Source organism: Monodon monoceros, unplaced genomic scaffold, assembly GCF_005190385.1.
Source record: "Monodon monoceros isolate NGI ecotype Baffin Bay Population unplaced genomic scaffold, NGI_Narwhal_1 Super_Scaffold_7, whole genome shotgun sequence".
NCBI classification, from domain to species: domain Eukaryota; kingdom Metazoa; phylum Chordata; class Mammalia; order Artiodactyla; family Monodontidae; genus Monodon; species Monodon monoceros.
In genome coordinates this window covers 94,422,975-94,446,003 of record NW_021703784.1, presented here as the reverse complement: position 1 = coordinate 94,446,003, position 23,029 = coordinate 94,422,975, and the positions used below count along the sequence as shown (strand labels likewise).

Genomic DNA, 23,029 nt, shown 5'->3' with positions numbered 1-23,029 from the left:
CTGGGCCTTCCAGGGAGTCTGTGAACGTGGGTGCCCTGCGGAGGCCAGAGAAGGGAGGAGGCCAGAGGGGGGCGGTGTGGGTGGTGGAAAGAAGTCGCTACAGCAATGGATGGTCTGGGACGGAAGACGGTAGATCTGGGTGCCAGTCCAGGATGGATCTGAGAGGGTATGCAGGTACCCTCATCTGGGGAAGGGTTCCGTCAGAAGTGAGGGCAGGCTCTGTCCAGCATCTACTGAGACTGTAGCCGTGCCTTCTCGCCAGAACATGAGGTCCATCCCTGAAGGTAGACACCTCGTTTTACTGATTTTACCTCCCCTGAAACAGGGCCTGCCATAAAGTAGAAACAGAGTAGGTACTGTGGTTCTGTTTGTTGAATGAATAAGTAAACAAGAAAAATAGTATCATTCTCTTCTATCCCATACTTGTTGGCTCTAGTCAATTTCATCATTGCTTTAGTGCTTGGGCTCTGAGCTCAAATTTTGGGTTCAAATCCAGGCCTTGCCTCTGCCTCTTATTTGCTGTGTGATTTGATTAAGCAAGTTACTTAATGTCTCTGAACCTCTGTTTCTCTATCTTTAAAACTGGTATAATAATAATGGTTTTTGCCACATAAGGTTGTTGTGAGAATTAAACAATGTATCAGAGCACACAGTAAGAGTACTAGAAATGGAAGCACTAATTAAACTCCCAATCCTTTCAGCTATGGGTCTTCCCATCACCTTGAATCTGTACACTGTTAACCTTCCTGTGCTTATTTCCATCTACAAACCCCTCACTATCTCTTCTGGTCCTTAGAGCAGCCCCAGGAGGGAGGGAGGGTACAATAACACTGAGCTCATGGGAGAGTCTTTTCCAAGACCACACACAGTCAGCGGCCAAGCTGGGATCAGAATCCAGATGTCCTCACTCACGTCCCTGTCCTCTTTCTTTCTCCTGCGTCAGAGTCCAGGATACTCATCTTGTTGCCTCTCAGGTCTGCTGGACCAGTGAAGTGAGATGGACGAAGCTGGGGCTGGTGGGCTGCAGTGGGAGAGGCAAGGGGCCCTGGGGATGCTTCAGTCCAGATGTGGGAGGCAAGGAGCTGAGGTTACTGCTGGTTGTTCCCCCCCTACCCCACTCCCAGTTTCCTGCTCACAGGCTCTTCCTGTTTTGCTGTGAACTCCAGTTCCCATGGGCTCCACATGAAAGCACAGAAGGACAGGGGGCCAGGGCAGGCGGCCAGAGGCACTGAGACAGAGATGAACAGGACACCAGAGAAGAGGAGAAGAGAGCGAGTAGGGAAAGAGTGGACATGGGGTGTGGGGGAACAGGATGGGAGAAGGACAGGGAAAACAGAAATAGAAAGGAGCTCGGTGAAAGATGGGAGGAAGCACAGGGTGGGGCAGGAGGAACAGGCAGAGGTTAGGGAGCAAAACTTGAGAAGACAGCAGGCTGGATGGTGTTGCAAAATCCGTCCATGTATTCATTTTCACATTTCAGAAAAGCCCCTCTGACACCCCCATCTCAAAGTTCTGCCTCCAGCTTTTGCTCTTGTTCCCTCTCATCACAAGGTCATCCCCTCACAAGGCCCCCACCCTGGTCCGGGCATCTCTGAGTCATGAGCACAAGGCTCTCCATTTCTCTTGCTTATGTTCCCTCCCTGATTTTTACAAGGCCCCAGCTGTCCTGGGAAAGTAAAAACCAGGGACCGTAGCCCCTGGGAAACTAGAACTGTCCTGTCTTAGCACCCACATCATCGTTCCAGCTTCCTCCTCCACCTTTCTGCATCCCCAGAAGCTCCAGCACAGAGGCAGAGTCAGCGATGTCACTGAAACACTTGGTTCAAGGAACTTGGGATGGAACATTGGTCTGGGGGCTGATATCTATATTCTGGGAGTTGGGAGAAGACCCATTCACTCCTGATCCTCAGCTCCCTCTCCTGACACCCTGGTCTCCCCACAGGCCAAGACCCAGCACTACACACAAGCCGCATCGGGAGCCCTCTGACCCAGGCTAGAGCCAGTTGCTGAACAAGCAGGTTAGGGCGCCATCTCCCCCACACAAGGGATTCAGCCTCAGCCTAATCTCAAGTAAGGGAGGAGGAAGCATTACTGCCAGAGTTACCCCTTCAGGTTACGGGGGTTCAGGAGCTTCCCCGCATGAAGATGGGAAGGGAGAGCAAAAGGGGTGAAGACCAAAACCTGTTGGTGGTATCTCCACAAAGTTTCTAGAGATTAATGACTGGGACTTCTTCCCCAAACCAGGGCAAGTAGTCAGGTGATCTGCAGTGGGAATCACATGTCTCATTTTGCCAGACACCCCCCACCCCCAGCCGCTACTGTGCAGTCCCACCAGCCCACTGGAGGTGTTAGGTGCAAAGCCTCCCAGCCCCATGGGGCCTTTCCTATGTTTTCTTGGCTCCTAGAAGAGGCAACATGCCTGGGAACTCCTTTTAGGGTCTTCCAGGTCACACTTCTGACCCCCCAGAACCTCCAGAGGCTCCTCCTTGCAGCAAAGGGAATCTTGAAGCAAAGGCAGGAGCATTCACCAGCCCACAGTTATATGCACAACTGGATGGCACTCCCATGAGGCAGGCCACAAGGTACAGTTTGCAGGGATGGACTGGGGCAACGGCTTCTTGCTGCCTCCATCACAATTCTGGAAGGCTGAAAAGTGTGGGGGTCATCTTGCATGCTGCTCAAGTGACTCCTCCCCAGCCTCCCAATCACAGGAGAGAGAAGAACCCAGGAATTCCTGCTTCCCAGGTCTATGAGTTCAGAGATGATATAGACAGCAGAAAGAAGAAAAGTAACATTTATTAGGCCCTACTACATACATTTATCTTTACAGGTATTATTTTATTTCTCCTCATATGTAACCCTAGAAGAGAATACTAGCAAGGGGTCAAATATCAAATTTGAATACATGTATAGCTGACTCAAAAGCTCAAAACTCAAACAAAAAATGCCCACCTCACTGCATTACACAAAACTGCCCCCCCAGATAGGAAAAATACTCCACTCACCTGGATTTAGGTTTGCTTCTGCCAACACAGGGTGCAGCAGTGGTTCCCAAACCTGGCCTCATTTTCAGAGATTCTGATTTATTTGGTCTGAGGTACACCCATGTATCCATCTATCTAACTATCCATCTACACATCTATTCTTTTTGCATCTGTAGTTAGAAACCAAGGTGTGGGGACCACAGAATCATCTGGCAGAAAACATGCAGAAGCTGGGGGTCAAGAAACCAGGGCTCAGCTCTTGGCTCTACCATGTACTTGTGGTGTAATCCTTACCCTTCCTGGGTTTATTTCTCACCATAAAAAGTGAAATAGGGGCTTCCCTGGTGGCGCAGTGGTTGAGAGTCCGCCTGCCGATGCAGGGGACACGGGTTCGTGCCCCGGTCCGGGAGGATCCCACATGCCGCGGAGCGGCTGGGCCCGTGAGCCATGGCCGCTGAGCCTGCGCGTCCGGAACCTGTGCTCCGCAACGGGAGAGGCCACAACAGCGAGAGGCCCGCGTACCGCAAAAAAAAAAAAAAAAAAAAAAAAAAAAAAAAAAAAGTGAAATAATATCTTCTCCATCAATCTTTCCTACATCGGATGCTTGCAGGCACAACGAATATAGAAATACTCGAACAAGTGGGAAGAAAAGCAAAAGATGAATTTAAGGGATTTTTGTTCTACTTGCCAAAATTTAATAAGTCCGGGATTTACATTCTGAAATCACAATGCTCTGGCCAGTTTGCAAGGAGAGTAAGGGGCATATTAAAACAAAAGACTCAAAAAGTCCCACTAATATGTAGAATTTTGCCAATTAGCCATGTCCCATCCAACCCCACCAATGTGAAAAGGTTTCCTTTGCTAGAAATCTCTTCATTGAAAGTATTTGAGGGCCACTGAATACAGTTAAGCAATGCAGCTTGAGTAGCCTGTGAGAAATAAACCATTTTAAGGGCTATTTGACTGGAAATCAGAAAACTTGAGTTTTAATCCATTCTCCTAAACTGCGTGACCTTGGACAAGTCACTTCCTCTCACTGGGTTTGTTTTCTTATCTGTGAATTAAGGAGACTAGGTTAGATCAAGGATTCAGAGATGCTGATTTATGAAGCCTCATAATGGTCTTCATGAACCTCTTGGGATTGTATGCAAAATTCCATTTGTGTGTGTGGACATTTTTCTGGAGGAGAGGGGACTAAATTTTCATGATTCATAAAGGGGCCTGTAACAAAGAATAAGTACAATTCTGCAGCTCGTGGAAGGAAAAGCACATTCACAGAAAGACAGACAAAATGAAAAGGCAGAGGACTTTGTACCAGCTGAAGGAACAAGATAAAACCCCAGAAAAACAACTAAATGAAGTGGAGATAGGCAACCTTCCAGAAAAAGAATTCAGAATAATGATAGTGAAGATGATCCAGGACCTCGGAAAAAGAATGGAGGCAAAGATCGCGAAGATGCAAGAAATGTCTAACAAAGACCTAGAAGAATTAAAAAACAAACAAACAGAGATGAACAGTACAATAACTGAAATGAAAAATATACTAGAAGGAATCAATAGCAAAATAAGTGAGGCAGAGAGCAGATAAGTGACCTGGAAGACAGAATGGTGGAATTCACTGCCACGGAACAGAACAAAGAAAAAAGAAAAGAAATAAAGACAGCCTAAGAGACCTCTGGGACAACATTAAATGCAACAACATTTGCATTATAGGGGTCCCAGAAGAAGAAGAGAGAAAGGACTTGAGAAAATATTTGAAGAGATTATAGTCGAAAACTTCCCTAACATGGGAAAGGAAATAGCCACCCAAGTCCAGGAAGCACAGAGAGTCCGAGGCACGATAAACCCAAGGAGGAACATGCCGAGACACACAGTAATCAAACTGACAAAAATTAAAAGACAAAGAAAAATTATTGAAAGCAACAAAGGAAAAACAACAAAATAACATACAAGGGAACTCCCATAAGGTTAACACCTGATTTCTCAGCAGAAACTCTACAAGCCAGAAGGGAATGGCACGAAATATTTAAAGTGATGAAAGGGAAGAACCTACAACCAAGATTACCCTACCCTGCAAGGATCTCATTCAGATTCAAAGGAGAAATCAAAAGCTTTACAGACAAACAAAAGCTAAGAGAATTCAGTACCACCAAACCAGCTCTACAACAAATGCTAAAGGAACTTCTGTAAGTGGGAAACACAAGAAAAGAAAAGGACCTACAAAAACAAACCCAAAACAATTAAGAAAATGGTCATAGGAACATATATATCAATAATTACCTTAAACGTGAATGGATTAAATGCTCCAACCAAAAGACACAGGCTTGCTGAATGCATACAAAAACAAGACTCATATATATGCTGTCTACAAGAGACCCACTTCAGACCTAAGGACACATATAGACTGAAAGTGAGAGGATGGAAAAAGATATTCCATGCAAATGGAAATCAAAAGAAAGCTGGAGTAGCAATACTCTTATCAGATAAAATAGACTTTAAAATAAAGAATGTTACAAGAGACAAGGAAGGACACTACATAATGATCAAGGGATCAATCCAAGAAGAAGATATAACAATTATAAATATATACACACCCAACACAGGAGCACCTCAGTACGTAAGGCAACTGCTAACAGCTATAAAAGAGGAAATAGACAGTAACACCATAATAGTGGGGGACTTTAACACCTCACTTACACCAATGAACAGATCTTCCAAGCAAACAATTAATAAGGAAACACATATTAACAAATATTAACAAATTAAAGAATAAAAACCATATGATCATCTCATGCAGAAAAAGCTTTTGACAAAATTCAACATCCATTTATGATAAAAACTCTCCAGAAAGTGGGAATAGAGGGAGGCTACCTCAACATAATAAAGGCCATATACAACAAACCCACAGCAAACATCATTCTCAATGGTGAAAAACTGAAAGCATTTCCTCTAAGATCAGGAACAAGACAAGGATGTCCACTCTCACCACTATTATTCAACATAGTTTTGGAAGTCCTAGCCATGGCAATCAGAGAAGAAAAAGAAATAAAAGGGATACAAATTGGAAAAGAAGAAGTAAAACTGTCACTGTTGGCAGAAGACATGATACTATACATAGAGAATCCTAAAGATGCCTCCAGAAAACTACTAGAGCTAATCAATGAATTTGGTAAAGTTGCAAGATACAAAATTAATGCACAGAAATCTCTTGCATTCCTATACACTAACAACGAAAGATCAGAAAGAGAAATTAAGGAAACAATCCCATTCACCACTGCAACAAAAAGAATAAAATACCTAGGAATAAACCTACCTAAGGAGGTAAAAGACCTGTACTCAGAAAACTGTAAGACACTGATGAAAGAAATCAAAGATGACGCCAACAGATGGAGAGATATACCATGTCCTTGGATTGGAAGAATCAATATTGTGCAAATGACTATACTACTCAAAGCAATCTACAGATTCAATGCAATCCCTATCAATTTACCAATGGCATTTTTTACAGAACTAGAACAAAAAATCTTAAAATTTGTATGGAGACACAAAAGACCCCAAATAGCCAAAGCAGTCTTGAGGGGAAAAAACGGAGCTGGAGGAATCAGACTCCCTGACTTCAGACTATACTATAAAGCTACAGTAATCAAGACAATATGATACTGGCACAAAAACAGAAATACAGATCAATGGAAAAGGATAGAAAGCCCAGAGATAAACCCACGCACCTATAGTCAACTTATCTATGACAAAGGAGGCAAGGATATACAATGGAGAAAAGACAGTCTCTTCAATAGGTGGTGCTGGGAAAGCTGGACAGCTACATGTAAAAGAATGAAATTAGAACACTCCCTAATACCATTCACAAAAATAAACTCAAAATGGATTAGAGACCTAAATGTAAGACCGGACACTATAAAATTCTTAGAGGAAAACATAGGAAGAACACTCTTTGACATAAATCACAGCAAGATCTTTTTTGATCCACCTCCTAGAGAAATGGAAATAAAAACAAAAATAAACAAATGGGACCCAATGAAACTTAAAAGCTTTTGCAAAGCAACGGAAACTACAATCAAGACAAAAAGACAACCCTCGGAACGGGAAATATTTGCAAACGAATCAACGGACAAAGGATTAATCTCCAAAATATATAAACAGCTTATGCAGCTCAATATTAAAAAAACAAACAACCCAATCAAAAAATGGGCAGAAGACCTAAACAGACATTTCTCCAAAGAAGACATACAGATGGCCAAGAAGCACATGAAAAGCTGCTCAACATCACTAATTATTAGAGAAATGCAAATCAAAACTACAATGAGGTATCACCTCATACCAGTTAGAATGGGCATCATCAGAAAATCTACAAACAGGGCTCCCCTGGTGGTGCAGTGGTTGAGAGTCCGTTTGCCGATGCAGGGGACGCGGGTTCGTGCCCCGGTCCGGGAGGATCCCACATGCCACGCAGCGGCTGGGCCCGTGAGCCATGGCCCCTGAGCCTGTGCATCCGGAGCCTATGCTCCGCAACGGGAGAGGCCACAACAGTGAGAGGCCCGCGTACTGCAAAAAAAAGAAAAAAAAGAAAATCTACAAACAACAAATGCTGGAGAGGGAGTGGAGAAAAGGGAACCTCCTGCACTGTTGGTGGGAATGTAAATTGATACAGCCACTACAGAGAACAGTATGGAGGTTCCTTAAAAAACTAAAAATAGAATTACCATATGACCTAGCAATCCCACTCCTGGGAATATACCCAGAGAAAACCATAATTCAAAAAGACACATGCACCCCAATGTTCATTGCAGCACTATATTTACAATAGCCAGGTCACGGAAGCAACCTAAATGCCCATCAACAGATGAATGGATAAAGATGTGGTACATATATACAATGGAATATTACTCGGCCACATAAAGGAACGAAATTGGGTCATTTGTAGAGACGTGGGTGGATCTAGAGACTGTCATACAGAGTGAAGTAAGCCAGAAAGAGAAAAACAAATATCGTATATTAACGCATTTATGTGGAACCTAGAAAAATGGTACAGATGAACTGATTTGCAGGGCAGAAATAGAGATACAAATGTAGAGAACAAACGTATGGACACCAGGGGGGAAAGTGGCGGGGGTGGTGATGGTGATGGTGTGATGAATTGGGAGACTGGGATTGACATATACACTAATATAGATAAAATAGATAACTAATAAGAACCTGCTGTATAAAAAGTAAATAAAATTCAGGAAAAAAGGGGGGGGCTTGTGACTAAATAAGGCTAACTTTTCAGCTCTCAATTTCTATTCACTTCTCCATAACAATTCTGGAAGTAATGTTTAGATCCTGAGGTATATATAAATAATTCAATCTGGAATCCTGGGGCAAGATACTGACCCTGCTTTCTTCCATATATTCTGATCACGTTTTATTTCTCCAGTGATCTGAGGTGATTTGCTACTAGGGGGCAGATCTGAATCAAAGCATCCCAAGGGCCTACGATCTGACCTCCTGGAGCTGTGAGTCCCTCCAAGCTGAGTCACAAAGCCCTGAAGCCAACTGGCTGCACCTGTATCCTAATGGTCAGTGCCAAGGGGGCCTCTCTGATTCTGTGGAAACCCCACCTACTCCCACCGTATATGCTCCTTCCCCTTACCCCTATATATCTCCCCACTGGTCTGAAATTTCGCCCCTACGGATTCACTGCTTTGGTTTTGCAAAGTCTGAACATCCTGTGCAACCCAACTCCTTTGAGAAGAGGCATGACATCTTGATTCTAATTAACTAAAACTTGGAAGTGGACGGGTGGGAGAACAGGGAAAGGACTGGAAGGGGGAGTGAGAGGAGTCCTGAAGCTTTGCTCAGGAAATGAGCATTGGCTACACTGGGACCAACCTCAGGGACACAGGAGTCCAAAGGGCTGTTTACACGCTGTGCCCTACACCCAAAACAAGACTTCTTCCGGGGAAGAGAGCCAGTGCCAAGGCTCAAATTCCACCCGAAGGAAGGGGTGTGGAGAAAGGCGCCCTATACCACCCCTCGCCCCAATTCTGCACCCGCTCTCGCTCTAGGTCAGGCCCGGCAGCACCCCGGCCCGAGGGGGTCGCTTGCTGTGCCGGCCACGGTCCGGCCCAATACAAGAGCCACCTTGGTACTGGGTCTCCGCGGGCAGAGGCAAAACCCACGCTCAGTGTTCTCTTTACCAAGACGAGGTCTTCAAGCCCTTTCTGCAGGGCGAGGTCGCGCTACATTCCCACGCTTCTCCGCCACGGCGGGATCGCGAACCTCCTACAGGAATTCCCTACCTGATTCCCCCTCCCTCCATCCCTGCCCCCCCTTTAGCAAGATGGCGGCGAGAGCACTTCCGCCGTGTGTCCTTAAGGGTGCGTCCGGGCGGCTGCTGCAAGTGCCACTCAGCGGGTTCCAGCCTCTTTGCTGCACAGACCACAGCGGTGATGGCGGGTAGACAGTTCGGCTGGAGCCGGGTGGCTCTTCTCCAGCTCTTCCTTGGTGTTAACCTGATGGTGATGCCACCTACCCAGGCCCGGCGTCTGCGTTTCGTTACCTTGGTAATGAGATGGGGTCGCCAAAGGCTCGCCAGTGCTAGGAGGGCACCGGCCTGCGGGTGGAGGGATGGGCGGGGCTTTGCTGGGGTCTGGGGTCCATTGGAGGAGGAGCTGGTTTAAGAAGAGACAACCGGCCTGCGGGATTGGAGGCCAGGGTTCGCAGTTTTTGTGAAGCTCTGGGGTATCTGGGGGGACAGGGTGTACGGAGTTCAGTATTAGAGGATAGGTCGGGTGAGTCTGCCTTGGGACAGGGATGTAGCTGAATGATAAGAGGCTCGCGAAGAAAACCTTTGGTGATTTTTTTTCCAGTTTCCCCCACCATCTGCATTGCTTTTATTTCTTTTCCTTTCCCACCTGTACTTTTGATTTTCCCAAGGTCTCCAGTGACATTGCTTAGCCAAGTTAGAACCTCTGGAACCTGGAGGAAGTTACTGACTTCTGAGTTGGGGTCTTTTGCAGTTGGTAGAGTTAAGGCTTCCCAGAGGGAGTGACGGCTCCTTCTCAACATGGGGCAGAGTTTGGCTCTGTGTCCACATCGAGGGGACCCTTCTGACCTGTAGGCTAACCATTTTCTTCCCTCAGCTGTACCGACATGGAGACCGTTCGCCAGTGAAGACATACCCCAAGGACCCCTATCAGGAAGACGAATGGCCCCAGGGATTTGGTCAGCTAACCAAGGTGGGTCAGAAGCCAGCTCTCTCTCAGGATGAGCTGTAGAATGAGTGACCTCTAGAGCAGGCTGCAGAGCTTGGGGCCTTACCAAACTGCTTTTTCCCACGTGGGTGCTGATTTTGACATTTCTTAATCTTACTTTCATGTGTGCCCAGATTAAAATGGGCATACATAATGCCATGCACAGTCGGCCACTTAATAAATGACTCCTGGTATCAGATTAACCCACTCCTACTTTCAACCAAGAACTTGGAAAGCAATAGTGGCTAGGCCCTGTGGTAATCGTGAGCCATCCCTTCCCTGTGGGCCTCTTAACCCTTGGGTTTGCCCACAGGAGGGGATGCTACAGCACTGGGAGCTGGGCCAGGCTCTGCGACAGCGCTACCATAACTTCCTCAACACCTCTTACCACCGGCAAGAGGTAAGGCTGGGAGTTCTAGAGGCAAGGGAAATGGGAAGTGCTGTTCTCACCCTCTGCCCTCAGGGAGACTACGGGTGAGGCTGGGCACTCTGGCCTCCCTCCATGCACTTTTAGTTACAGCACAACTACGGGACAAGACATCCAAGGGCTGTCTAGAACAAAACCCTAGAGGCTGAGTTGCCCCTGCTTGGCTTGGAGAGAGGCAGAAGTGATCAAGCATCCCAGCTGACTTAAGGATCTGGCAAAGTAGTTTCTGACTCTGTGAAGTAACTCAGGCTTTCCATCCAAGACACTTACTGAGTACCTGTTACGGGGCAGGCACTATGCTAGCATTGCACATAATGATGCGCCACACAGATCTGATCTTTGTGCCTAGATGTTGTTATTGTTTCCTTGAGGGCCAGCCGTATCCTGATCTTGCCCTTTCTCACAGCTTATTCCTCCCTTTTCACAAGCAAATATCTCTGTTCCTTATTTTATTTCCTCTCCTGGTCTCTAAGACAGTTATAAAGGGGGGTGTGATTGAAGGCAGTTTCTGCCCTCAAGGACCCAGGCCTAGATAGGGAGACAGGTGTTGTAATAAACCAGGCAAGCAGACAGACCTGAGAGCCTTGTTGACTAAGCACTTTGGACTGGGAGGGGCATTTGAACTAGAGCCATTCCCACAGGAGTTCTTCACAGATGGGGGACAGCTACGCCCCCAGCTGAGTGGGCCTTGGCTGGGAAGAGGGATGGGGAAGGCCAGAGAAGGGGAGAGGGCCAGATGCATGGTTGATTTATAATTTGCTAGGTGACCATCAAGAACAGAACCACCCCTGGAGCCCCAGTGAGGGGCCAGAGCTCTCCCACCCCGCTCCCACAGGTGAGACTTATGTTGTCATCTCTGCAGGTTTATGTGCGAAGTACAGACTTTGACCGGACTCTCATGAGTGCTGAGGCCAACCTGGCTGGACTCTTCCCTCCCGACGGGATGCAGCACTTTAACCCAAACATCTCTTGGCAGCCTATCCCCGTCCACACTGTGCCCATTGCCGAGGACAGGGTAAGACCAGCCAGCTCTTCCCCAGAGGTGGTGACAGAGACAATTCTGGCCGTTGGCCTGCTGATCCCCGACTCCTTCTCTGCCTCTGCTTCCCCGCTTTGGTCTGCAGCTGCTGAAGTTCCCATTGGGCCCATGTCCCCGTTTTGAACAGCTGCAGAACGAGACCCGGCGGACACCGGAGTATCAGAATGAGAGTATTCAGAATGCAGTGAGTGGGGCTGAGGTGGAGGTCACCACACTGTCCTTTCCCCCAGGGCAGGACTGATCCCCTGATCCATTTTTCATAGCAATTTCTGGATATGGTGACCAACGAGACAGGGCTTACGGACCTGACACTGGAGACCATCTGGAATGTCTACGACACACTTTTCTGTGAGGTGAGCCGGCTCAGGGTCCCCGGTGTGACCGCTCTTCTCTCATACCTCAACAGGCCTAGGTGACCAGGCCAAGTAGAACACAGTGCCTGGACACCATGCTTACTGGGGAGGTCCAAGCAAGCCACCTCTTGTGAAACAAGGGAACTTCCCTCACGGGTGAAAAAGAACCTCAGAGTGGGAAATAGTTTCTCAGTCGTCAGCAGTTCCTGCTTCTGTCCACCCAGAGCTCTCGTGGTATCTGACTCCATTCTGCTGAGTCACACTTCTCGCTCCCAAGCCTGCTTTCCTGCTCCCTGCAGCCTAAACACCATCCACCATGTCTCCTGGTTCCAGTCCCTCTGCCTCCCCTCTCCCTCCCCTCTCTCTCTCACACACACACACAGGTACTGTCCCACGTGGGAAGAGAGCTGCTCTCGGGAGAGGCTCTGGCCTAGGCTGGGGAGCTAACCTGCCCGCTGCCGTACACAGCAGACACACGGGCTGGTCCTGCCGCCCTGGGCCTCGCCTCAAACCATGCAGCGTCTGAGCCGGCTAAAGGACTTCAGCTTCCGCTTCCTCTTCGGGATCTACGAGCAGGCAGAGAAGGCCCGGCTGCAGGGGGGTGAGTGACAAAAGCAGCATGTCACTCCCCTGTCAGAACCCTACAGCATTAGACATCTGCTGCTGGGGGCTTCTTACATGCTTACTTCTCTGCCTGAAGCGTTCTCTGCTCTTTCAGAACCACATCCCCCCAGTTATCCCGTCAGCCGTCCAGTCCCCCCAGTTATCCCGTCAGCCGTCCAGTCCCCCCAGTTATCCCGTCAGCCGTCCAGTCTCCCCAGTTGTCCCGTCAGCCGTCCAGTCTCCCCAGTTATCCCGTCAGCCATCCAGTCTCCCCAGTTCTGCAGATACTTAGCATGTTTGTCACTGTGTGAGTGACCACAGTTAGATTTTTGTGCTTTTCTGCCATTCATATCCTTAAGTTTCACCCTTCCCTCAAATGACCTCCTACCTCCAGAGGACCACCGGGGGCCACTCTGAAAGGACGCTGAGAGTGATACACGTCAGTTTCTTCAGCTGAGCACCCAAGGGAGTGCCAGCTGCCAGACCTTTCCAACATCTAGAAAGTTTTCAGAGCCTGAACATGACAGAGTTCCCCTGGCCTGGAGCCCCCATCCTGTGTGCTCTGAAGCAATCTTAAGTTTATATTTATTCCCAACTGGAGTAATTCTTCAAACATGGGCAGGGCCTCGTAGCTCCTTTATAAATAAATGGGCAGGTTTCCGCACCTGTGAGAAATATAGATATCTTGTTTTGTCTTGCTTCCTTCTGTAAATTTGGAAGTTATTAGAGAGCAGGGGCTGCTGTAGAGTTTGCGTGGTTCCCCTGAATCTAAAGCGTTCTCTGTGCTGGTGATCAGACCCAGGACTGGCAGAGGGGGAGAGGACCTCAGATAGGTCTAGTCAGAAGACGGTGATGGCTGTAGCCACTGACACTGGGGACTCTCTCCTTCAGGAGTCCTGCTGGCTCAGATACGGAAGAACCTGACCCTGATGGCAACCACCTCCCAGCTCCCTAAGCTGCTGGTCTACTCTGCGGTGAGCTCCCACAGTCCCCAGCGTGCTGACGCCACGTAGGAGCTGGATCCCTCCTCTCTTCAGCGCCTGGGGGTGTGGGGGGCAGTGCTGATGGGGAGCCCTTCTCTCCTACAGCACGACACCACCCTGGTTGCTCTGCAAATGGCGCTGGATGTCTACAATGGTGAACAAGCCCCCTACGCGTCCTGCCACATATTTGAACTGTACCAGGAAGATACTGGGTGAGTGGAGCTATGGGTCTGCCCTGAGGAGGGGCGCTCACGTGGGGACTGTGGGCAGCTCCCATCTTGTCTCCTATCAACCCTCAGGAATTTCTCAGTGGAAATGTACTTTCGGAATGAGAGTAACAAGGCCCCCTGGCCGCTGATCCTGCCTGGCTGCCCTCACCGCTGCCCGCTGCAGGACTTCCTTCGCCTCACAGAGCCTGTTGTGCCCAAGGATTGGCAGCAGGAGTGCCAGCTGGCAAGCAGTCCTGCAGACACAGGTGAGCTGCTGCCTGCCTCCATGCTGGCCGTGTCCCAGAACAGCTTACAATTCATATCCACAGGTCTCGAGAGAGCTGATGCACTTCCAGCCGTCCTGTTGCAGGGATGGCAGTCCTTTAGCCAACTCAGACGCTGCATGGTTTGGGGCGAGGCCCATCCTATCCCTAGACAGTTAATTTCCCACCCTGAGACGTACTCCTCACCCTCAGGCGATGCCCCTTTTCTTATACTAAGAGAAAATAAAAGCAACCGGGAGAGAACTGTCTTGTCCTCCCACCACCAGGTGTTCCAGCTTACTCGCTGGTACAAGCCACCAGTTGGAGCCAGCCTTTCCACTTACACTCTGGGTCCATCTCTTCTCACCTCAACACGGACCCCGGTGCTCAGTGTTACCGCTCTACTGGATCAGTGTCATCTCAAAGCCTAACAAAAACCTCTTTGGCCCACGTCCTTCTCCAGCTGCCACTCCTTTTCTCTCCCCCCTTTTCGGGTGTAATCCTTCAAAGGGTTGCCTAGACTCTGGTGTCACTGCCACACTGCCCATTCTCTCAGACTCACACTGGACAGTCTTATGTCACATGCCACTCCATGGAAGCCACTCTTGTCAAGGACCAATGACCTCCTCTTACCAAAGCCAGTGACCAATTCTTAGCTTCTCTCACCTCTCAGCAGCATTACAGAATCGATCACTCCTTCCTTAAACACTTCCTTGGCTTCTCTGGTTTTTCTAACTCAGAGGCAGCTTCCTTTACTAGCTTCTCCTCCCCACTAACCAGTGGATGGCCCAGGGCTCAGCCTCGCTCTTTCCCCATCCATGCCTGCTCCCAAGGTGAGCTTACCCAGCCTTATAGCCTTATATTACCATCTCCATGCTAAGTTCTGTCTTTTAATGACTCACAGATTCGTGGCCTCTTCTCTGAGCTGCAGGGTCACATATACAGCTGCTGACTTGAGGTCTCTACATGGATGTCAACTAATGCATGTCACAGTTGAAGTCTAAATCCAAATGCTCAAAAATCAATCAATCCATCCAAATGCTCTTCCCCCAAATCTGCTCTTCCTCCAGGCTTCCCTACCTTAGTAAATGCCGCATTAGCAACCTAGGTGTATAGCATAACCCAAAGCGCTATCCTGAATACCCTCTTCCTCAGACCCCACCTCCAAACCACTAGCAGATCCTACCAGCCCAATCTTTTTTTTTTTTTTTTTCCCCCCGGTACGCGGGCCTCTCACTGTTGTGGCCTCTCCCGCTGCGGAGCACAGGCTCCGGATGCGTAGGCTCAGTGGCCATGGCTCACGGGCCCAGCCGCTCCGCGGCATGTGGGATCTTCCCGGACCGGGGCACGAACCCGTGTCCCCTGCATCGGCAGGCGGACTCTCAACCACTGCGCCACCAGGGAAGCCCTAGCCCAATCTTTGAAGTACACGCTCTTGCTCCCTAGCCCAGTCTGCCATCATCTCTTGCCTGAAGTACTGAAAAGCTTCCTAACGTTCTTTCTGATTCTGTTCTTGGCCTTACCAGTGTTTCAGCACAACAGAGTTAATTTTTTTAAAACATAAATCAGTTCACATCACTACTCTTCTCAGAATCTTCCAGTGGCTTCCCATTACATTTGGAATAAAACCCAAGTTCTTGGGCTTCCCTGGTGGCACAGTGGTTAAGAGTCCACCTGCCAATGCAGGGGACACGGGTTCGAGCCCTGGTCCGGGAAGATCCCACATTGCCGCGGAGCAACTAAACCCGTGCACCACAGCTACTTAGCCTGCGCTCTAAAGCCCGCGAGCCACAACTACTAAGCCCGCGAGCCACAACTACTAAGCCCGTGAGCCACAACTACTGAGCCCGCATGCCACAAGTACTGAGCCCATGCGCTTAGAGCCCATGCTCCGCAACAAGAGAAGCCACTACAGTGAGAAGCCCGCGCACCACAACAAAGAGTAGCCCCTGCTCGCTGCAGCTAGAGAAAGCCCACATGCAGCAACAAAGACCCAACACAGCCAAAAATAAATAAGAAAAATAAATAAATTTAAAAAAAAAACAAAAACCCAAGTTCTTTACCATGGCCTCCAGGCCCTACTTGGTCTGGTCCTCTGCCCTCATCTCCTGTGCTTGTGTATTCTGCTCTAGCGATACTGACTTTCTTGCTAGTCCTAGAACATGCCAGGCAAATTCCCTTTTGCATTTGCTTCCCGTCCACCCACCCCACCCCCTGACCCCTGGCCTCAGGACACTCTTCTCTCAGATCTTTTGTATGTCTCAGTGACTCCAGGTCTCTGTTCAAATGGTCACTTTCTCAGTGACACCTTCCCTGACTGACCTACCTCTCCATCATTTCCCCCTTACCCTGCTTTGTTTTCCTTTATGGCATTTGCCACTAATCCATCATGTCTATCATTTGCCTGTCATGGCATCTCCTCTCCTAGAATGTAAAATCTACAAGGGAGACTTTGTCTTGGCCCCCTGTGATATCCCCATTGTAAGAACAGCACCTGGCGTGTGGCAGGCACTCAGATATTTGCTGAATGAACACTGACATGACCTTTCTCTCGCCCTCCCTGCCCCGTGCCCAGAGGTGATCGTGGCCTTGGCTGTATGTGGCTCCATCCTCTTCCTTCTCATAGTGCTGCTCCTCACCATCCTCTTCCGGATGCAGGCCCAGCCTCCTGGCTACCGCCACGTTCCAGACGGGGAGGACCATGCCTGACAACCACTCAGCCCCCTTCCCTCTGCCTCCTCGGGGAGGTGGGCTGGGCCTTGCTCCTGACTGTTGCTGCTCCCCAGCCCATGGACAGGAGACCCTGGGTTGGGCCTCCCTCTGGTCACCCCAGCCTAGATGAACAAGTGGGGCTCAGCTTGGCCTGTGGCACCTGTCACTCAGCATTCATGTGCCTGACGTTAACCAAGTACTGTGTTGGACGCTGGCTTTCTCCAAACCGGATTTGCCTCCTCCATGCTCCCTTCTAAGGACCTGAAATGTAGACGAGTATTCAAGTTTCACTCATGACCTAGGATAAAAAGGCTGAGGGAGTTGCCGCTTGATCTGCTTTGCCTCTCCATCAAGCCCTGCTCACTCTCTCTTCCAACCCAGAGTGTTTGGCAAATGGCCCAGAGGACACAGTCTTGCCTCTCAGTGCTTATTTTAGTGGGAAAAACTGCACAACACTGGGGGTACAAACACTGGCCACCAAGGAACCAGATCACCCAAGAGCCAGCCAGCGAAGTTTTCCTTTGTCCAGCTGAAGCCACCATTAACTGGAGTCAGACATAATGCTTCCAGCATCTTTGTCACCCCTGCACCTTGAGCAGGTCGGAAGGATGTGGGTACTTGGGAGGGAGTCGGGGGAGGTGTGGGGGGGTGAGTTGTACAGAATCACGAAACTACTATCCCTCTCATCTAGGCTGGGATCTCCTGGGATCTGCCAGGGATCTCCAGCTGGCAGGTTGTGAGCTGAATAGCTCCTGACTGTGACCCAGAATAGGGCTGAGACAGCTTCCAGAGAATGAAGGTTTTGGACTCTTAGTGCTGTTTTCTGTGCCTTTTCTTCATTTTGGGGACCTGAGAAGCCCTTTGACCAGGTCAGTGCTGGAAGACCCACTCAGAAGCTCAGTCGGGTATGGTTTTATTGGCCATGTGAATAGTGAACACAAATCGAAAACCACTACCTGATCCTCTGCCACTGCATGTCAGAGAGGAGAAAAGAGAAGCTTGGCTCCAGGCTAGATATAGCAAGGACCCTTGGGGCAGCTGGGTCGCCAACTCTGGAGTTTCTGGAGCTACGTCCAGAACAGTACATGCCAGTATCCCAGTCCCAGTGTCGCAGTCCCAGTTCCCCTGCTCCAACCCTAAGGACTCGGATACCTCTGGCCCTTTAACACAAAGCCGCCTCTTCTCGCAGAACTTGTTCCCATGGGGCTCCAAGCCCTTGCTTGGCCCCCACCTTCATTAATGTCTCTCATTTATGCTTCCCAGCTTCCTCCTGGCTCCAAATGAGAATGTGATAACCTAGGAGGAGTGAGACCAGTCTGACTCGCACCGTCCATTATCAGCCTCTGAAAACTTGGGGCTGGCGTGGGGAACCTAGGACTTGATAAGGAGATACCAGGAAACTGGGCAGCAGCCAGGCATTGCTGTGACCAAGACAAAGCAAGAGGGATGGAGGGCCTAGGCCAAAGAGCCCGCTGTCCCCTGGTCATCATCTTTACTGACTACGACCCTGGGGTGAATGGAGCAGCACTAAGCTGAGGTTAACCTGCCCTGAACCTTGGGGAGTAGGGTGGGCTTTACCAGCCTGAGATTCACTCACCCATCACAGAGGCCAGTGTGTCCCCCATGGGATTGAACTCATTGAGCTGCAGAGACAAGGGGATAAGCATGAGGAGGGAATGAGGGTACTGGGAGAAGGGCACATAAGGATTAATTTCTGGTCATTTTTGATCCAATAAGGTAAGGTGAATCCCTGCTTCCTCCCATTATTATTTGAGGGCCCAAGCCTCACCGACATGATACCAGAAGATTCTGGGTCATACAGCTGATACATCATCTTTCCTGAGCTTCCGTCAAACACATCGATCGTCCTTAATTCATGGGAGGTACAACTTTTGAAATTAGGATCTGGGTATCGGCCCACGACAATGAGGTTGTACCGAGGATGCCAGGTTGCCTAGGAGATGGAGAGGCAGGTCACAAGAGTAAACGCAGAACACTGTCAAGAGGGACATCAAAAGTATCTTTGCCACTAATAACACTTGTTAATACAACTGCCAACAATTTAATAATGGAGATAAGACCTACATGAAACAACAGGAATGGTTTTCAAGTGCGTGCGCATCTACCGTTGCAAATTTAAAATCCCCAGCTGGCCTCCCTGACCCTTAGGACACCTTCAGGCCTTCTCTCTCCTTTGCATTTCCTGAGATCATACCAACTGATAAATGTTTTAACATCAGCCCGACCCAGACATGAACCAAAGAGGTAAGCCTACAAACAAAGCGAAAAGCCTCCGGTAAGCAAAACCAAATAGGACCTAATAAGTTCTGAAGTAATCCCACTACTCTCCCTCCTCCATCAATGTCAATGAGTTGAGTAGAAAATGGCTAGTGACTGAAAAAGGGGAGGACACCTGTGTTCCTCAGATCACCCTGCTCAAAACAAATCTAGCAGCTATTGGAATGACAGAACTTGATGGGATTTTCCCAAGAAAGCTTTTCCAGGAAGTTCTGAAGGAGAAAAGACATGGTTAGCAGGAAGGAAGAAGTGCTACCGGCAGTGGCTTGGAAATAAGTCATAAATAAGCCACACCTGGGATGCTGTTGGTTGGGCTGGCTGGATACCAAGTGGGAGATAAGGAAGGAAGGATCAATGGGGAACACCAACTGCTAAAGGACCCTGATGTTACTGAGAGCTTGGATTTGATTTGAGGTACGTGGGGGCCACTCTACTACCAAGTCATCACTGTTTACTGAGTACTTACTAGGCGCTAAGCACGTTGCCACGTGCTTTAAGTATAAGGATTTATCCTCACAACAACCTTGTCAGGCAGATACCATTATTCGCTTTTTATAGACCAGGAAACTGGGATCCAAAATTTGAGTAATTTGCTCAAGGATTCTAACCCCGGGAGTGTCCGCCTGCCTGAACTATGCTATACTGACTAGAGAAGTACAGGCATGAGATCTGGAGGTCTGAAGAGGGGCTGTGGTTCTAGGAAAGAATATATACTAGTAAAGCAGAAGGACTGGCAGAGTTCAGACTGCTTGGGGCATGAGCAGGAAAGAATCACAGGACTTGAAGACTGTAAGCCTTAGGGACTGAGGCCAGAGAAGCCGCTAATGAGGGCTAAGGTTAGGTTGCAGATCAGCTGCACACACAGGTAACTGAAACTAAGGGCAGAACCGAGGGTTAGGATCTCAGAAAGTGCCCACAGTGAGAGCTGGGCTGTGTGGAAAAAACTCAGGGAAATAAGCTTATCAAAGAGACATGAAGAAAACTCAGCAAAATGGGATCACAGAGCTGGACAAAAGGTGCAGAGAGAGCCAGAGAATAAGAGATTGCTTTGTGTCAGCGCAGGAAGAGGTCTAGCATTGAAGGCTTCTGTATCTACCCCCTTCTCCCCACCCTGGTAGACCTGATCCATCCCATGGTCACAGCTCCCTTCCCTCCATTACTTACCTTGATGGGTGTCAGGTGCTGGAAGTGGCGATGAGGGTGTGGGATCAGGCTTGGGGGGCAGTCCCACTGGGAGGCAGAGTAAACACGGATCTCACTCTTCTGGTCAGTGGTCAGGAGCTGGGCACCGTCAGGACTGAAATGAGCTGGCAAAGTGAAAAGCCCCTGAGCTCAGGGAACCACGGGCGCCCTGTTGTCCTGGCTCTCACAGGCCTCTTGCAGGGGCACCCTCCCTCCCTCTCCTTTCTAGAGACAGGTGGAAGGGAGGTGAATCTGGGCTGCGAACAAAAACATCCTAGAGGCTCAGCAGCTGATACGAGCAGCTAGAGTCAGAAAGGCTTCAGGACTTCAGCTTGGCCGATGCTATCAGGGGTATGAAGGTTTGGCCTAGTGGCTTCTACACTTTGAGGGAAAACCCCTGAAGGGGTCGGGTCAGCAGGGTCTGCAGGAAGGACGAGGTCTGGTATACCACACCTGCGTTGACGGGATGCCTGTGCAGCAGCGAGTAGAGGAAGCTGGATTTCCCTCTAACCTGGCGCAGGTCCCAGATTTTCACTGTTTGATCTACGGAGGCTGTGGCCAGGAACCAATCACAGCACGGGTTCAGGGCCACGTGGGTCACTTTCTTTTTGTGCATTCTCAGATTCCAAAGCTGCAGAGAAGAGCTCGGTTCAGGTGGGGGGGTGCAGAACCGAGGCTGGGGGTCAGGGAGGGAAGGGGAGGACCTGGGCTCCAGAGAACGCACCTCCCTGCCGTCCATGTTCAGCAGGATCACGTTCCCCACGTTATCTCCTGTGACCACCACTCGACTTCTGACAGACACATCCAGGCTGCAAAACCAGAAGCTGGAGGGAGAGACTGTGCTGTAAGATTCTTGGGGACAGAGGCAAGTTCCATTTATTCACTGTTGCAGCTCACGTATATTAGACAGTCAATAAATATTTGTTGAATGAATGAATAACTTGTCGTGGACTCCCAGTGAGGAGCACTCAGACTTGTCTACCATCCCCACAGAGGTTATGGGGGTGGTGGGGCTCAGAAACTTGTCCAGTTACTGCTGGGCCCAGGATCCTCAGCTACTCAAGAGTCCCTGAAGCAGCCAAACCCAGAGCCATAACGCAGGTCCCCAGGCGGGCTTGCCCCCTTCAGCCCTGGGTCCTGAGGAAGACTCAGGTATTGCTTTCTCCCTTCACCCTCCACCCTTGGTCGGGCCAAAGGAGATGTGACACACCAAACAGGGACTGCCCAGCTCTGTTCCTCACAGCTGGCTAGAAAGGAACTTCTGCCCCCTTCTGAGCATTCAGGGGGAAAGGCACACACAACTCAGAAGCTGTATCTTGCTCTTTTGTCCCTCAGACTACATGATGTGAAGAGACGGGGTTGGAGGGTGCTTCAGGGATCCTGATACCCAGCCAGGAGAGCTCAGATTTACATTTTTTCCCCTCAAATCCTTGCTACACTGCCTTTTGCATCCCTTGTAAACATCTTTCAGGGGGAGGGCTTCTTGTGGAAGAGTAAGTCTATTCTGTCACCTGTCCTATTGCTCCTGTATTTCTTACCCCTGTGGGGCAGCCCAGTGCTAGTTAGACCCCCACACCCCCAAATACTTAGGGAGCAGAGTCATGTCTCTTGCTAGAAATCAAAGTGACAAGCATTTTGTAATTTCTCCAGCCACTTGCTCTTGGGGAGTCCGAAGTGCTTTATGGACATGATTGTATCCATTTAAGCTTCCATCAAGGAACTGGTCAGGTCATTACATCCCAGTGAATGCAAGGAATGGAATCTTAAGTTCTTCATTCCTGGTCCAGGCTTTAAGTGGCTTTCTAGGCAAATGCCATGTTGACTTGTCCAGTGAGAATCAAGGTCTAGTCTAATACAGGAATGACTGACAGAAGAGCTGAAGCTCCAGAACCACTCCCTGAAGCAGTAACCCACCTGGCCCAGAGTAAGAGCAGCTAAAGAAAACGTCTGAGAAAGAGAGGGAAACGTGGAAAGGAGCTAACACCTTTCCTTTCTTCCCTGTGCCAGGTTTGGGTGAAAGAAATGGGACCTGGATGCTCTCGCCAGAACTACACTGAGAGCCTAGAAGCCCTTTCCCCTCTGAGTTAAACTACTCACTTGCAGGTGCCTGAGCTGGCAAAAACTCGGAGAGTGTTGCCTTTAAAGTCTTGCAGCCTAGTTGTTCCCTCCATTGAGGAGGTGAAAAACTGGTTGGTATTGAGAGGGTTAAACTTCAGCCCAGTGATGCTCCCTCCAGCTCCAATCTAACACAAGGAAGAAAAAAGCCAGTGAGTGACAACGGCCCAGGAAGAGGACCAGGCCTGGGTGCACATACTCCGCTCAGACACAAGAGCCAGCCAGACTGCACTTGGGGCCAGGCCAGCTTAGATGCCTAGACAGTAGGATGCTCTCCACAGTACTGTTTCTTAAGGTTTTAGTTTTAATTTCATCCTTTTTAATTAACATACAGTAAATTTGTTGTTTTTGGTATACAGTTCTATGAATTTTAACACACGTATAGATTTGAATAACCACCACCAAAATTAGGGTGCAGGACAGTTGTGTCACTTCCCCCAAAATCCCTTGTGCTCTCCCATTGTAGTCCCATCCTCCCCCCCCGACTCCTATCCCCTGGCAACCACTGATCCGTTCTCCATCACTATACAATAGTTTTGCCTTTGACAGACTGTCATATAAATGAATTATACGGTATGCAGCCTTTTGAGACTGGCTTCTTTCATTTCACT

At 49.1% G+C, this 23,029-nt stretch overlaps 2 protein-coding genes across 4 annotated transcripts in view; one reads left to right on the top strand and one right to left on the bottom strand.

Moving 5' to 3' along the window:
* Positions 1–9,383: 9,383 nt before the first annotated feature.
* Positions 9,384–17,639, top strand: ACP2 (acid phosphatase 2, lysosomal). The gene is made up of 11 exons (XM_029208784.1): positions 9,384–9,544; positions 10,124–10,219; positions 10,548–10,634; positions 11,524–11,676; positions 11,786–11,884; positions 11,964–12,053; positions 12,522–12,654; positions 13,548–13,630; positions 13,745–13,851; positions 13,939–14,114; positions 16,687–17,639. Exons 1-11 carry the CDS (start codon positions 9,431–9,433, stop codon positions 16,818–16,820), a joined length of 1,272 nt encoding a protein of 423 aa, XP_029064617.1. The 5' UTR covers positions 9,384–9,430; the 3' UTR covers positions 16,821–17,639.
* The window catches only part of DDB2 (damage specific DNA binding protein 2), a 21,294-nt gene continuing 15,893 nt past the window's right edge, over positions 17,629–23,029 (bottom strand). The window contains exons 4-10 of one of the 3 annotated variants that reach the window (XM_029208783.1): positions 22,401–22,546; positions 21,028–21,127; positions 20,757–20,934; positions 20,286–20,428; positions 18,613–18,777; positions 18,421–18,466; positions 17,720–18,119 (exon numbers count right to left, since the gene is read on the bottom strand). In XM_029208783.1, the coding sequence (XP_029064616.1) occupies positions 18,070–18,119; positions 18,421–18,466; positions 18,613–18,777; positions 20,286–20,428; positions 20,757–20,934; positions 21,028–21,127; positions 22,401–22,546 (828 nt within the window). In that variant the 3' untranslated portion in view covers positions 17,720–18,069. Of the gene's footprint in view, positions 18,778–20,285; positions 20,429–20,756; positions 20,935–21,027; positions 21,128–22,400; positions 22,547–23,029 lie in introns of all 3 variants that reach the window. The other 2 variants (XM_029208782.1, XM_029208781.1) reach the window with 2 other exon arrangements.